This window comes from Aquarana catesbeiana, linkage group LG12 (assembly GCF_042186555.1).
Source record: "Aquarana catesbeiana isolate 2022-GZ linkage group LG12, ASM4218655v1, whole genome shotgun sequence".
Lineage (NCBI taxonomy): Eukaryota > Metazoa > Chordata > Amphibia > Anura > Ranidae > Aquarana > Aquarana catesbeiana.
The window spans coordinates 71,490,200-71,505,303 of NC_133335.1; the positions used below are offsets into that span (position 1 = coordinate 71,490,200).

Genomic DNA, 15,104 nt, shown 5'->3' on the forward strand with positions numbered 1-15,104 from the left:
ACGCCATTCCACGAGCGGGCGCAATTTTAAAGCGTGACATGATGGGTATCAATTTACTTGGCGTAACATTATATTTCACAATATAAAAAAAAATTGGGCTAACTTTACTGTTGTCTTTTTTTTTTTTTCAAAAAAGTGAATTTTTTCCAAAAAAAGTGCGCTTAGAAGACCGCTGCGCAAATACGGTGCAAAAAAAAGTATTGCAATGACCGCTATTTTATTCTCTAGGGTGTTAGAAAAAAAACAATATATAATGTTTGGGGGTTCTAAGTAATTTTCTAGCAAAAAAACCTGTTTTAAACTCTTAAACACCTAAAATCCAAAACGAGGCTGGTTTTGAAGTGGTTAACTTTGACTTTTAAGTATTACCTGGAGCAGTGTTAAAGCTGCCCTGTGTGAGTGTTGTGCCAATGTTTCAGCCAATCAAGATAGTCATTGGTTCTAGTTTGGCGGTAAGAGCCAGTTATAATTTGTCCAATTAGCTCCGAGTATGGTTTATGGTAACCTATGGCTGCGCTTCTCCACTCTGCCATGCGGACTTATAAAGCACATGCGCGGGCGTGTGTACGTACCACTGATGACATCAGTTGTGACGAAACGGTCGTAGGGTTGTCACGTAAACAAGCACTGCGCATGCGCAAATTGTTTTATAGATACCAGCGGAGCTTTTTATCTTTATCCTTGCAAGAAACGCTTTTTATGTACTGGAATTTTTTGGAACTTTTAATAAACTTTTAAAAAGGAATCTCTGCACTATTGGAGTCTCTCTTTCTCTCCCCCTTTTTGGATAATCCACTAGATGCCTATGCTTGACCCGTGGAAGTGCATGTCTTCTGGGAGTACGCCATTGAAGGTGGTCTTCATTGATGCCGACCTGTCACCTGCCAAGGAGGTCTGTGAGATACTAGCAGCATTCCTGTTGCTCTGCTAAGCCTGTTTTGACCCCCCTGAATAAGGGCAGTCGCAGGCTTTCTGGTAAGCCTCCATTGTTTCTATTGAAAGGTGATGGGCAGCACAAGTGGTGGAAAATGCAGATCCAGTTTTTCGCACTGGAAAACCTCCATTTGGATATTTTCACTTATGAACTGTTTTGTCAAAATGTTTTTTCTTTGTTTTATATGCATGTTTTACTGCTAATGGGGTAATTACACATGGACTATTTTTCATTTTGATGTTTACTTTGCACTTGATTTTGATTACTTTTGATATACTGGCAACATTTTTACACATTGTTATTACACATACATATTTACTATTTACCTTTTGTGCCCTATATCGGGGTTATAGTGCTTAGCTGCAGGATATCCTTCATGGTCACCTTCAATCCTTTTTAATTTTTCACGTTCATCACACACCTAGCGCAATTCTCCTTTTTTAATTTCTTATTACATATTGGTTTATGGACTTCTGTCATCTATACACAGTGATACATATAAACTTTTTATGCTGAATTGTTTACAGATTTGTATTATTAATTATTCACACTTGTCACTTTATCTTGCAACTTAGGATTCACTTTAGATTATCAACTATTGGTCATTGCATACCCTGTGTATATGCATCATATATGATGTGGTGAGAGAGTGGTTTTTCACTTACCATTAGGTTTTCATCATACTGTTCAAAATTTGCACCTTATATTTGTTTTAAATTAGATACATTACCATTACCAACTCATTAGAGTTTCATCGTTTCATAGTGGTGCAAGATTTATTTACTTCCTTGCTTTATACCCTCACCGTGTTTGGGGGATAATCAATTACACTCATTATTAGCAGCGCCAACATCCTCGTTTCTTATTACACAAGTTAAACTGAATTGGTCCCAGGACAGAGTCCTGGGGCACCCCACTGAAAACTCTAGACCATTCAGAAAATATGCTATTAATCACCACCCTCTGGATGCACTATAGCAACCAGTTTTCTATCCAGGTATATACAATATCATTAGTGCCAAAAGACCTCAATCTGTAAATTAAGCATTTTATGTGGTACTGTTAATGCCTTAGCAAAATCTAGATACTATACGTCCATAAGCCTTCCTCTATCCAAATTTTTGCTCACCTACTCATAGAATGTTAAAAGGTTGGTCTGGCAAGAAAGGTCTATCATAATTCCATGTTGGTTACTACAAATATTACAATTTTCACTGGCAAACTCTTGGATATGGCCCTTTATCTTTACTTCCAATAGTTTACATACATTTAATGTTAGGCTGACTGGTCTGTAGTTTCCAGGTATATATCTTGGCCCTTTTTTCAATATAAATTTGCTTTTCAATAATCTGCTGGTACCATTCCAGTCAGTAAACTGACCTTAAAAATTAAGAATAATGGTCTGGCTATAATATGGCTAAATTCTATTAGAACTCTTTGGTGTAAGCTACCTGGTCATAGTGATTTGTTCACATTAGGTTTTCTAGTCTTTTTTGAACACTAGTTGTCTTCTCCCTGTTGCTTTTGACTAACTCCCCTGATCATCTTTCACTGGGCCAATATTTCTTAATCCAGCCTTCTTACTATTAACATAATTGAAAGAATGTGGGGGATTTTTTTTTACTCTCCTCAGCAACATGTCTCTCATAATCTATTTTAGCTGTCCTGATATCACTTTCACATTTATTACTGCATTCTTTGTGGTTTTGGAATGCCGATGATGATCCTTCATTCTTATATTTTTAAAGGACATTTTTTTCTCATTAATATGCCTTTTTACATAATTATTTAGCCACCCAGGTTTAATAATTTTTATTTTATATATGTTGCCAAGTGGAATTCATTGACGAATGCCATTGTTTAATATGTCCTTAAAGCACTTCACTTCTCTCTTCAGTATTCTTTGTTGCAAGAATTTGATGTTTTTACAACCCCCAAACACAAGTTTAAAGGAGCCCTACATCTGCTAAAGATCTTACATTTGTGTCAGATAATGGAGAGGTGAAACATGAGCAGTAACCTCCAACAATTATAAATATCTAAACATAGTGAGCCAATTCACAAAGGACTTTCAGAGAAAACCAGTGGTAAAATACAATGGGGGTTATTTACGAAAGGCAAATCCACTTTGCAGAGTGCACTTGAAATTGCACTGACAGTGCACTTGGAAGTGCAGTTGCTGTAAATCTGAGGGGTAGATCTGAAATGAGGGGAAGCTCTGCTGATTTTATTATCCAATTATGTGCAAGCTAAAATGCTGTTTTTCATTTTCCTTGCATGTCCCCCTCGGATCTACAGCGACTGCACTTTCAAGTGCACTTTCAGTGCAATTTCAAGTGCACTTTGCACTTGTAGTTTGCACTTGTAGTGCCAAGTGGATTTGCCTTTAGTAAATAACCCCCAATATGTCTAGTGAAACTAAACTGAACTGTCAGGATATATGCTGTTTTGATGACAAAAGCAGTCATTCATTTTCCACTTCAGAGTTCTTTGCCATGTTTAATCTAAAAGGAGAATTACTTTCCAGAGTGCTGTGCACTGTGCTAAATGTTGCATTTTCCAGGCTACTGCAGTGTGTACATTACATATTTTAATGGATGCAAACTAGGCGTCAAGTCCTGGGGAAAAAAGTGTGGAAACTCAACTCACCCAAGATTCCCCAACCCCTCCCCCCCACCTCAAAAATAAAAAAGGGTGTATGTGATATATATATATATATATATATATATATATATATATATATATATATATAGAACATACATGCTCCTTTTTTAACAAATAAAGTGCAACATTTATTGCAAAGTGCCAGTTTACGAGGTCACCTCCAAAATTCACATGCATTAAACAAATTAATATTGCACAGATGTAACATCAAACAAAATAATTTAACCTGTATGCTATAGCATGGCTTGACAAATTTCCTTAGAATCTAGGAGTCAATTGAACAAGTTAGGAGCCAGTTTTTTAAATCAGCTGCCCAGCACCCAGAAATGCATGTCCGGGGTGTCGGACAATAAGACAGAATATTTAAAAAAAAAAAAAAACGTTTTGGTTTGTTATAAGAATTTGCATATAAGTTATTTTTCTCCTTCTCCTGGCTGCAGGCTGCTATGAGATGTTCTCCCTCGTCCGTGTGAGGGAGCCGGCTGGTAGTTCAGAGGCAGACGCAGCACATCAAATTTTATGTCCCTTATCAAGTGCCTAGTGAATCTAACCCCCAGGTCATTACCCCCTGCATGTATGAACAATACATCAGGGGGCCTATTCCATCTGGATATCCTGCTAACCTCCGGCACAACCCTGCTCCATAACATTCCCGGAATTCCAATCCAATGGATGCTGACTTCTGCTCGTGGGAAACCCAATTGTCGGCCATTAGGCCTGACATCAGCCCTCATTGCCCCCCAATAAACAAAAGAATGGACCAGGATCCAAACGAGACAAGTATGATCTGAAAGAAAAAGTGAAACATAACACACACACACCCATCACCATCTTACCATCACTACTACTCAACAGATCATGGAAATAAACACAAAACAAAAAAGGTGACACATAACCCCCACCTTGCCTTTTTTTCCGTTTATTTTTATTTATTCTTTTTAAAACCAACCAATCCCTATTAAATCAAATGGAGGCGATTGTAAGTTTTGAATCTGTCAGATTCCCTCCTACCAATACACTTAATTACCACGCTGTCAAGACTAAACCGGGCAGCCTCAATGGCTGCCCTAATCCTAATTGAATGCGATGACAAATTACTGGCCTCAACATCGGCAGTCGAAAGACAGCGCCACAGTATCGAAATAAATTGAAACTTAGATAAAGCCAAACCATCAGAATGGATCAGGAAAGAACCAGCCACTGCTGGGCGAAAACGTAAGTAAGCCATCACCGTCTTCACAGGGCATGTGAAGATACCTTGTATTTGGCGCAACTCAATGTGAGCCCCCCTGCCGGCTTGATCTGTCTTTGAACGGTGGATGAAAAACCCGACCACCGAGTCATCACAGCGGACATCGTCCGCCGACAAGCCCCCATGGGCCACCTTGGAAGGGCTGACGAGTTCCCCCACCCTGGGGGCTCCATAAAATACCAACGCAAATGCCGCCTGGAACAGTACTGTCTCGAACTCCGATGAACAAGCTGTAGCCGCCTGTAGAAACAAAGCATGCAAAATATCAAAAGTGATAGGCCGGTGGCCGGTGCTCCTTCTATAACATCTCAATGCCTGTTTACCAAAAAGTCCTTGGTAAAATCAGGCATGCCTCACATTTTGAACCAGAAAGTCATGCCAGCCAATTTTCTTTGCATGGCTGAAATGGATATCCCTTCTGCAAAACACTTGCATATAAAGTATATGAGTAACTGGCTCATCTCCCCACTATCACCTCAGCCTCCCAGTCCTTCCAAACCTTAGAATAGAACGACCATGTCGACTCACTCAAGGAGTTTTGAATCTGACCGGAGGCGATTCCAACGCAACCGGCCATAAATAAGGAGGACAAGGGGTTCCGTGTTGCTCCGCACCCGGCACCAACTCCCGGAACCTGTCCAACTGAAAACGGGAAAGAGCGTCAGCCACCGTAAACAACACAAAACCAAGTACTGCAACAAATGTATGACCGGAGGGGAGGATCCTGACAGCAAGTTAAGAACCTGCACTACCCCCAGGTTGTCACAATGCAACCATACCTTCTTGTTGCATAGGACTTCCCCACAAAGTGCAAAGGCAACCAAAACTGGAAAAAGTTCCAGCAACACCAAATTCTTTAAGTATCCCGCCTTCTGCCATTCTTTGGGCCAGCGCTCCGCACTCTACGACCCCCCAAAAATGCCCCATACCTGGTAGAACCAGCCACATCCGTAAAGAGTTCCAAATCATAGTTGCTGACCGGCCCCTCCATCCAGCCCATTGAACTCATCCAGAAATGCCCACCAAACCTGCAGGTCATCCCTATGCTCCCTATTCAGTCTGATAAAATGCCTGGGTGAAGTGACCCCAGCCGTGGCGGCCAACAGCTGTCTACAAAAAACTCTGCCCATGGGCATAATATGGCATGAAAAATTGAGCTTGCCGAGTAAAGACTGCATGTCCTGCAGTTGAATCTTGCATTTCCCTGCAACTAAGCTCTTCCTGTAAGGCATGCAACTTATCGTCAGGCAGACGACATTCCATAGCCCTAGAATCAATCTCAATCCCCAGGAATTTGATCACCTCCGCGGGGCCTTCTGTCTTATCCGCCGCAAGGGGTACACCAAAACGCTCCGCTATGTGCTGCATTGTAGCAAGCAGTACGCCACATAACATAGAAGCTGGGGGGCCTGCGCAGAGAAAGTCATCCAGGTAATGAATGACAGAATTGACACCCGCCACATCCCGTACTACTCACTCCAAAAAGGAACTAAAAGTCTCAAAGAATGCGCATGAGATGGAACAACCCATAGGCAGGCAGAGATCTACGTAATAGGCCCCCAACCATTTACATCCCAGGAGCTGAAACCTGCGTAGGTGAACAGGGAGTAAGCGAAAGGCCGCTTCTATATCCGTTATGGCCATAAGGGACCCCTTGCCGTATCGCCGAACCCAACACAGCAGCATTGAACAAAGTATACCATACTGTAGATGCCTTGGGGTCGATGGCATCATTAACAGAACCACCCTTTGGAAACAATAGGTGGTGTATCAAACGGAACTTATTGGGCTCCTTCTTTGGAACTACACCCAACGGTGACACCACTAAATTCCCCAAAGGGGGAGTAGAAGGGGGCCTCCCATGTGGCCCAAGGACACTTCCTTAGCAAGATTCTCAGAAACTACTTCAGAATGTTCCTTAGCAGATCTAAGGTTGTCCGCTACAGGGGGAATCTGCGTAAGGGAGCACGGAATAAAAAAACTCTCCGTGAAACCCTCTCTTAGTAACCGAGCTGCCTGCCGGTCCGGATATTTATTTAGAAAGGGGGACATCCTGTCCACCCTCACCAGCATCCGGCCTCTTACCTGCAGTATCACCGGTACGGGATTTCTCAGCCTTACAATAGCGGGACAAGGGGTGAGCCCCTCCGCAGTGTGAGCATTCATGTTTGTATCGGCAGTTGGCGCCGAACCTACAAGAACCCTCGTTGAATTGCCAGCACTGACCCCGCTGCGGCCAGCTGTCCAGGGGTGTTTGGACTCCCGGCCCCCGCTTGAAAAAATGTTGTAGAGGCTCATGGAGAGGACATAAGTTTCATCCACAAACGGATGTCCTTATGGTCCCAACACAGGGAAGAGCGTATTGCTTTGCACTGATGGAATTGTTTGTCATATCGCAGCCAAGCCACACCACCGTACACCCGCTGGGCCTCGCCAATGGAGTCCAGATAGCAAAACAATGGCGAGCAATTCTCCGGTGCTTTTTCGCCGATGACACTAGCCAAAATGGCGAATGCCTGCAACCAATTACTAAACGTTCGTGGAATCAACCTATACTGCCGCTTTCCCTCGTCTTCCTTTTTTGATTTCTCCGGCTTAACCCTGTCCAGCTTAAACTTTTCCAAGGGGAGCAACAAGAAGATCTGCACATACTCCCCTTTCCAGATCTTTTCCCTGACCTCAGCTTTGAGATGAGCCCCCAAGGGGCCTTCAAAGCAGATGTTCCCTCGCAGTTGGCTGAATCGGCCATCCGCACCAGCACAGTATTCTTATTAACCTCCTTTGCGGGAACTGCAGGGGAAGGGGCGCTCGACTCCTGAACCACCGAATCCCCCGGTGACACCACTGCTACTAACCCCTGTCCCATCCCCTGTACCTGACCCACTACTGATGGGGCCCCTGCCTGACCCGCATCCGAAACCCAGGCCGTCACCAACAGAGATCATGCCAGTGCACCTGCATCAAAACACTGCACCAAAGACCGTAGCCCCACCAATAGGCTTCCCCAGGCGTGACTGACCCCACACCTGACGACCGAGGGGGGGGGCGAGAGGCCCTACTCCCTGATGCTGAATGGACATGTTCCCCTGGGGCCCTCCCACCTCTGGACCTGGACACAGGGACAGGAGAAGACTGAAAAGAAGCATCAACATTAGGCAAGGACTTACCGAGCCAACCAGGACGTGGTCCCACAGCCGTCAATCCAGAATCCACCGCAGTCAACCTCCTCGAGGCGACTACCTCCTCCTCACTGGACAGCTCACCTTCCGAGCGGGATGACTCTACGAGACCGCCTGGAGATTGCACTGGTGAGGAATTGCCGGCCACAGAAGGCCCTGACAGCTTGCCCTCTGTTCTGCGCCTTTGGCCTGTGGGGCTGCTGGTCCCAGCGGCAGTGAGTGACTTCTTCACCCCCCCAGAGGTGGGAGGGGCCTTGTTTCTCCTCCCTTCCACTGTGGCCCTTGGATCCTGGCCGGATCCGGGTGCATGGGTGACACTGGCCACCCTGGTGTATGGGCCCGTTCCCGTGTGACTCCTCCCCCGCTGAGCCGCCATCTCTGGTGAAACATCCACCAGGGGTGGTGCCGCACTCCCCCTGGTCTGTGCACGGATAAAAGCCGTGGGTGGGGATGTGCTGCGCCGCCGTCCCATCTTGCCCCGCCTCCGCTGAGGCGTCCACCCAGCAACGTCCCCGGTTCGCGCCGATGGTAGTGGAGCCGGTGGTGTCTGAGGGTGATAGCCCGAGCCCCCCGAGCCACGCTGAGCTCGAGGGGACCCGGATAGGCTGTAAGGCTCCGTCGGGCATGCCCTGTCTGTGACCCGCAGCGGCCATCCCCTGCATGGCTGCGAGCTGGCTCTGCAGCCATGCCGTGCCCATAGTCTCTGTCATTACCCTGGGTTGCTGAGCCATCCTGTCAGCTTCAGCCATCGATCCGCAGAGGAGAGCAGGGGTAGACACGTCAGCACATTAGCTTTTCCTATTCTAGTGTGCTGACAGGAAGTTTGCACTGTCTCCCCCTCACACCTCTCTGACCAATCACCTGTGAGCTCAAGTTAACTTCAGGAAATAATTTAACCCTCACTAGCCCAGCCTACAGGGTCCCATTTCATGTAGCCCTGCGCTTATTTCTTCTTTTCTTTTGCTATAGGCTTTTTCTAAATCCTCACTCAGGGTCTCTGGATACCCGTCCCCAGAAAGCTCTTGACTGCCAACTTGGGTGAAGTTTTTCTATTCGTCTTTTGGAATTTGGAGTATATAATCTACAATAGTGTAAATCAGTGTTACCAGTTTTTTCTGGGTTGGATATAGAGGAACACAATGGCTGAAATAGTTATGTTTCCTGGACCACATGTCTGAGGTCCAAGAACTGGGCCATATGATCTTGGCTGATGAAGATAAGATGAAGAATTGCCTGATTCTCTTCTCAAACCATGCTTATCTTTTGAAGAGAATCTGTCTAACAATAATGAGGATATTTGCCAGCACACCACGGATATCGTCATTATTGTTAGATAGATTCTCTTTAAAGGATAAGCATGGTTTGAAAAGAGAATCAGGCAATTCTTAGTCTTATCTTCATCAGCAAAGATCATATGACCCAGTTCATGGACCTCAGACATGAGGCCATCTGAAGCATTATTTCTTCCAGAAAACATAACTATTTCAGCCATTTTGTTCCTCTATATCCAACCCAGAAAAAAAACTGTTAACACTGATGTATACTATATACTCCAAATTCCAAAAGATGGATAGAAAAACTTCACAACGTTGGCAGCCAGGAGCTTTCCAGGGACAGGTATCCAGAGACCCTAAGTGAGGATTTAGCAGAGAGATCATTACAATTGGCACAGACAGACTCCTCTCCCTCTCCCAGTGCTCCTGCCCATACACACTGCTTCAGCTCCTCTGTTCTGCCCGCTCGGCTCCTGGTGCGGTGTGGTGCTGTGGCAGGAATGCACCATGACATCATCGAGTCATTACTCGCCTCCCGACCAATAGGTGCGCCGCACTCGCACAGCCTCTGCCAGTCCTGCCCCCGGCCTCCACTGGCCGAATACAGGATCGAATCATGGATGATCCACCAGGACGCAGTGGTGGTTGCTAATGGAAACGGGGTTCCTGCTGTGGAATAAGTGCAGGAACGTCATTCCCATGTGTTGCCACAGGAATCGAGCAAAGGTTGACACCTTTGAAAAAGTCACGTGTCTAGTGACGATACGCGTAAGGGAGAAGGAGCCTGTCAGCTCTTGTCAGTGTGCAGCCTGCAGTGATCCTGAATAGCAGCAGCACGGAGGAACACGGAGGCAGTGATTTCTACTGACCATACATCAGTGAAATGCGATCTAGATCTTTTACATCATGTGAGTGGATCTATTGGGCTCTTTGTTAACTTTATTCAGTAGAAGTTATGTGCGCAATGGTCTTTGTCCCACTTTTGTATTTCATATGGGGGAAAGCATATGAACAGGAGAAGCGGAGATTAGATGATCCTAGCTGGTGGATGTAAGCCTATCCTCTGCTGATTAACCCAGACTCAGTAAGCCTTGTTTAAACACAGATACGAGGTATCATCATCATTTTTTCTTCTAACCTGCAAAGGAATCACCTTTTCAAGTAAGGTGTATGGGAATTCACACAATTGTAATCTTTTTATAATTGTTACCAACTACATATTTATATAATATATCTGTTTTAATATATTTTTCACTCTATTTTTTCATCACTTTTTTCCACATTTTGTTTGTTTATTATTTCACAAGAACAAAGGTGAACTAACTTTTGGATTTGTATTCCGGGAGGTCTCCAATTAGACTTTCACAGCAGACTTTTTAACACATTGTATTTATATTTATTTATATTATGCTAATCACTGTTCACGTTTTTGTATAGTTTGTAACAAAGTATCCACAAGTAGAATGTGACCTGTCAGCACATTGAATAGTAGGATATCCTATAGATATTACGAGCGCATCACTTTATCTATTTAACTATTTATAAGTGGGGTGTCACTGAATGATTGCAGCTGCAGTATCTGGATATTTGAACTCTTTTTTATATATCATTTATTTTATATATTAGTTTATTTATTTATTTATTTTTTACACTACTTTGTACACTATTTTACAGTTTTATATATTTACTTTAGCGCTTGAGTACCTTAATACTTTTATGCTGTACATTACATACTCCAGAATGCTGCAGTGTTTTCCCATGTACCACAAAATATATTCCCCAAATTGCTGCTCTCTTTATGCTTGGTTGTACCTCCCCATCACTCCACTCTGTATGAATTACCGTACACACTGTAAACAGGACCAAACCATTTTATAAGCTGTACAGAGTGTTGTCCTCATAAGAGGAAAAAATTGTCTACTGGACAAAAGATTGCTGCAACCTCCTGACAGACCTTTTAATAAAAATGATGGTAGCCGAGGATAATTTGGCTTGGCCAATAACCTAAATACAGAGAAGGTGTTATTATTCCTTAAGGCATTCAACAAATGACAGCTAAGAATACATTTACTACAATGTATATTATACTTTACCACACGTAGTAAACTTACTTTGCCCAGCCCATTGAATCGTGTAATTTGCTCTTTTCTGGTAGATAGTCCCCTGCAAAGCTGACTATCTGGATCCTATAGCCACGATTGTGGTTCCATTTATTCTTCTGCTTGCTGGCAAACTGGATATATCGTGGCATTGGTCCATGCAAGGTAAATGCTGACTGATCTTCAGTTTCAAGTACTTTCTTGGTAAGCTTTGTTTGGTCCAACTTCCATTCAGGATTCCAAGGAGCAGCCACATCTTGAAACTCCATGTCAAGGGCCACCACAGAATTATTTATTCCTGTAAATAATAATACATATTTTTTTTTTTTAAATATGAATGTGTGAAAAGGAACGTGTCCCATAAGACACACATCGCTGCAAACCCAGTGCAAGGAAATGTGTGACAGCCTCAGCCCTGGGCTCCGACCAGGCTGCACCCCAACTCGTTTCGCTCCGCCCCGTAGAGCTTAATCATGGGGATCATCATAATTATCCACTTGCTGCCAAATCACGTACCTGGTACGTCATTTGACTTCAAGTGATTGTACCTGGTACGGTTTTTTAGAGCCGACGGTCTGCTCTCTTGTGATAACAACCAGAGTGGCTAAGCAGCCACTCGGTTGTTATTACAAGCAGCAGGAGAGGACATCCCCCCTCCTTCCACCGCCTTCCGTGGCTTCTCCGGCTCTCCCATCCCACCCGGGACAACCAGCGGCACGTCCGCCAACTGGCCCGAGACCTGAAGAGATGGTCTACTGGAGTCTTAAAGGTGCCAATTTTTGAAAATCAAAAGTATTCAAAAACACCAATCTTGGCGTTTAGAATGCTTTCAAGTGCAACGGAGGGATTTGGGGTCTTATAGACCCTCCATAAAGAGTACCTGTCACGTGTCTATAGCTGTCACATGGAATTTTACATTCCTTGGGACAGAAATAAAAAACATTAAAAAAAAAATTAAAACAATGTAAAAATAAAATAACATAATATAAATCAATCATTAAAAATGTTTTTTTTAAGTGCCCCTGTCTCCCTCATCCTAGTGCAAAGGCTAACATGTGCATCGAATGCATGCAAACCACGATCGTCCCACACATGTGAGGTACAGTGCCTTGAAAAAGTATTCATACCCCTTGCAATTTTCCACATTTTGTCATGTTACAACCAAAAACTTAAATGTATTTGATTGGGACTTTATGTGATAGACTAACACAAAGTGGCACATAATTGTGAAGTGGAAGGAAAATGATAAATGGTTTTCATTTTTTTTTACAAATAAATATCTGAAAAGTGTGGCATGCATTTGTATTCAGTCTCCTTTACTCTGATACCCCTAACTAAAATTAGTGGAACCAATTGTCTTCAGAAGTCACCTAATTAGTAAATAGAGTCCACCTGTGTGTAATTTATTCTCAGTATAAATACAGCTGTTCTGTGAAACCCCCAGAGATTTGTTAGAGAAACTTAGTGAACAAACAGCATCATGAAGGGCAAGGAACACACCAGACAGGTCAGGGATAAAGTTGTGGAGAATTTTAAAGCAGGGTTAGGTTATAAAAAAATATCTCAAGCTTTGAACATCTCATAGAGCACTGTTCAATCCATAACCTGAAAATGGAAAGAGTATGGCACAACTGCAAACCTACAAAGACATGGCCGGCCACCTAACCTGACAGCCCGGCAAGGAGAGCAGCGAAACAGCCAAGAGGCCCATGGTAACTCTGGAGGAGATAAGGGGATCCGCAGCTCTGGAGGGAGAATCTGTCCACAGGAAAACTATTAGTCGTGCACTCCACAAATGTGGCCTTTATGGAAGAGTGGCATAAAGAAAACTATTATTGAAAGAAAGTCATAAGAAGTCCCGTTTTCAGCTTGCTAGAAGCCATGTGTGGGATTCAGCAAACATGTGGCAGAAGGTGCTCTGGTCAGATGAGACCAAAATTGAACTTTTTAGCCTAAAAGCAAAATACTATGTGTGGTGGAAAAGTAACATTTCACATCACCCTGAACACACCATCCCCACCGTGAAACATGGTGGTGGCAGCACCATGTTTTGGGATTGCTTTTCTTCAGCAGGGATAGGGAAGCTGGTCAGAGTTAATGGGAAGATGGATAGAGCCAAAAACAGGGGAATCTTAGAAGAAACAGAGTCTTCAAAAGACTTGAGACTGGGGCGGAGGTTCACCTTCCAACATGACAACAACCATAAACATACAGCCAGAGCTACAATGGAATGTTTTAGATCAAAAGTATATTAATGTGTTAAAATTGCTTAGTCAAAGTCCAGACCTAAATCCAAAAGAAAATTTGTGGCAAGACTTAAAAATTGCTGTTTACAGATGCTCTCCATCCAATCTGACAGAGCTTGAGCTATTTTGCAAAGAAGAATGGGCAAAAATGTCATCACCAAAAAGACTTGCAGCTGTAATTGCAGCGAAAGGTACAAAGTATTGACTCAGGGGGGCTGAATACAAATGCACGCCACACTTTTCACATATTTATTTGTAAAAAAATTTGATAACCATTTATCATTTTTCTTCTAATTCACATTTACGTACCTTTTTGTGTTGGTCTATCAAATAAAATCCCAATAAAATACATTTACGTTTTTGGTTGTAACATGACAAAATTTGGAAAATTTCAAGGGGTATGAATACTTTTTCAAGCCACTGTATCACCGCAAACGTTGGTTTATGGGCAGTAATTCTAGCACTAGACCTCCTCTGTACATCTAAAGTGGTAACCTGTAAAGGCTTTTAAAGCATCGCCTATAGAGAGTAAAATTTATGTTGTTTGTCCCCGTTGTGCAGGCGTGCAGAATTTTAAAGCGTGACATGTTGGTATCTATTTACACGGCATGACAACATCTTGTATATTTTATAAACATTTGAGTAATTTTTTTGCATTAAAATTATAAAAAAGTGTATTTTTTTAACCAAAAACTGCATTTGAAAAACTGCTGAGCAAATACCGTGTGACAATAAAAAAATTGCAAAACCCACCAATTTATTCTCTAGGGCCTCTGCTTTAAAAAATATATAATTTTTTGGGGTTCTAACTAATTTTCTAGCAAAAAAAGAAAAACTGATTTTTACATGTAAGGATTTGGCATAGTTACCTGTGTACATTGTGATGTGGTTATCTGAATCCCTAAACATTTAAACCAATATGATAATGGTGACAGTGACAGTCTATTTACTGGTATCTGGGATAGGTAGTTGAAACAGTGGGATTAAATATCAAGAAAAGAACAATTTATAAAACTCAAATGTCTTTATAGTTGCAGCATACAACTTTCTTTGCTGGTCAGTGATAACGACAGTGGCTACTCTCAAGATTCTCTTGAAATGGAAACTGGAGCGTGACTCGATAACATTTGTATACAAATGGTCTATTTGGGCCATTGGCCCAGTGTACAGACCCAATAATCCCCATGTTTCAAACACAAGGCCTGTGAGTTGAATCCAGCCCACCAGGCCATTTCATGTGGCCCTCGCACCCAAGGGTTTTTTTCAGATGGAAGGCGGTAAAACTCCTGAACTCACTCCCCACTGCCACTCCTCTCGGCGGTTCTCACAGATCCCTGCACTCACAACAGCAACAAGGGAGATGCAGGTGCAGTGTGGGATGGGGAAATAATGTGGTAAGCTGCACTCTGTACGTAGCACGCCCCTAAACTCTGCAATCTGTACGTAGCACACCCCT

General features: G+C 43.2%; 1 protein-coding gene across 1 annotated transcript in view; it reads right to left on the reverse strand.

Annotated features, from left to right (window-relative positions):
* LOC141114383 (amine oxidase [copper-containing] 3-like) overlaps positions 1-15,104 on the reverse strand; it is a 35,212-nt gene that overhangs the window by 9,530 nt on the left and 10,578 nt on the right. The window contains exon 2 of the mRNA XM_073608030.1: positions 11,415-11,700. Coding sequence (XP_073464131.1) covers positions 11,415-11,700 — 286 coding nt within the window. The remainder of the gene's footprint in view (positions 1-11,414; positions 11,701-15,104) is intronic.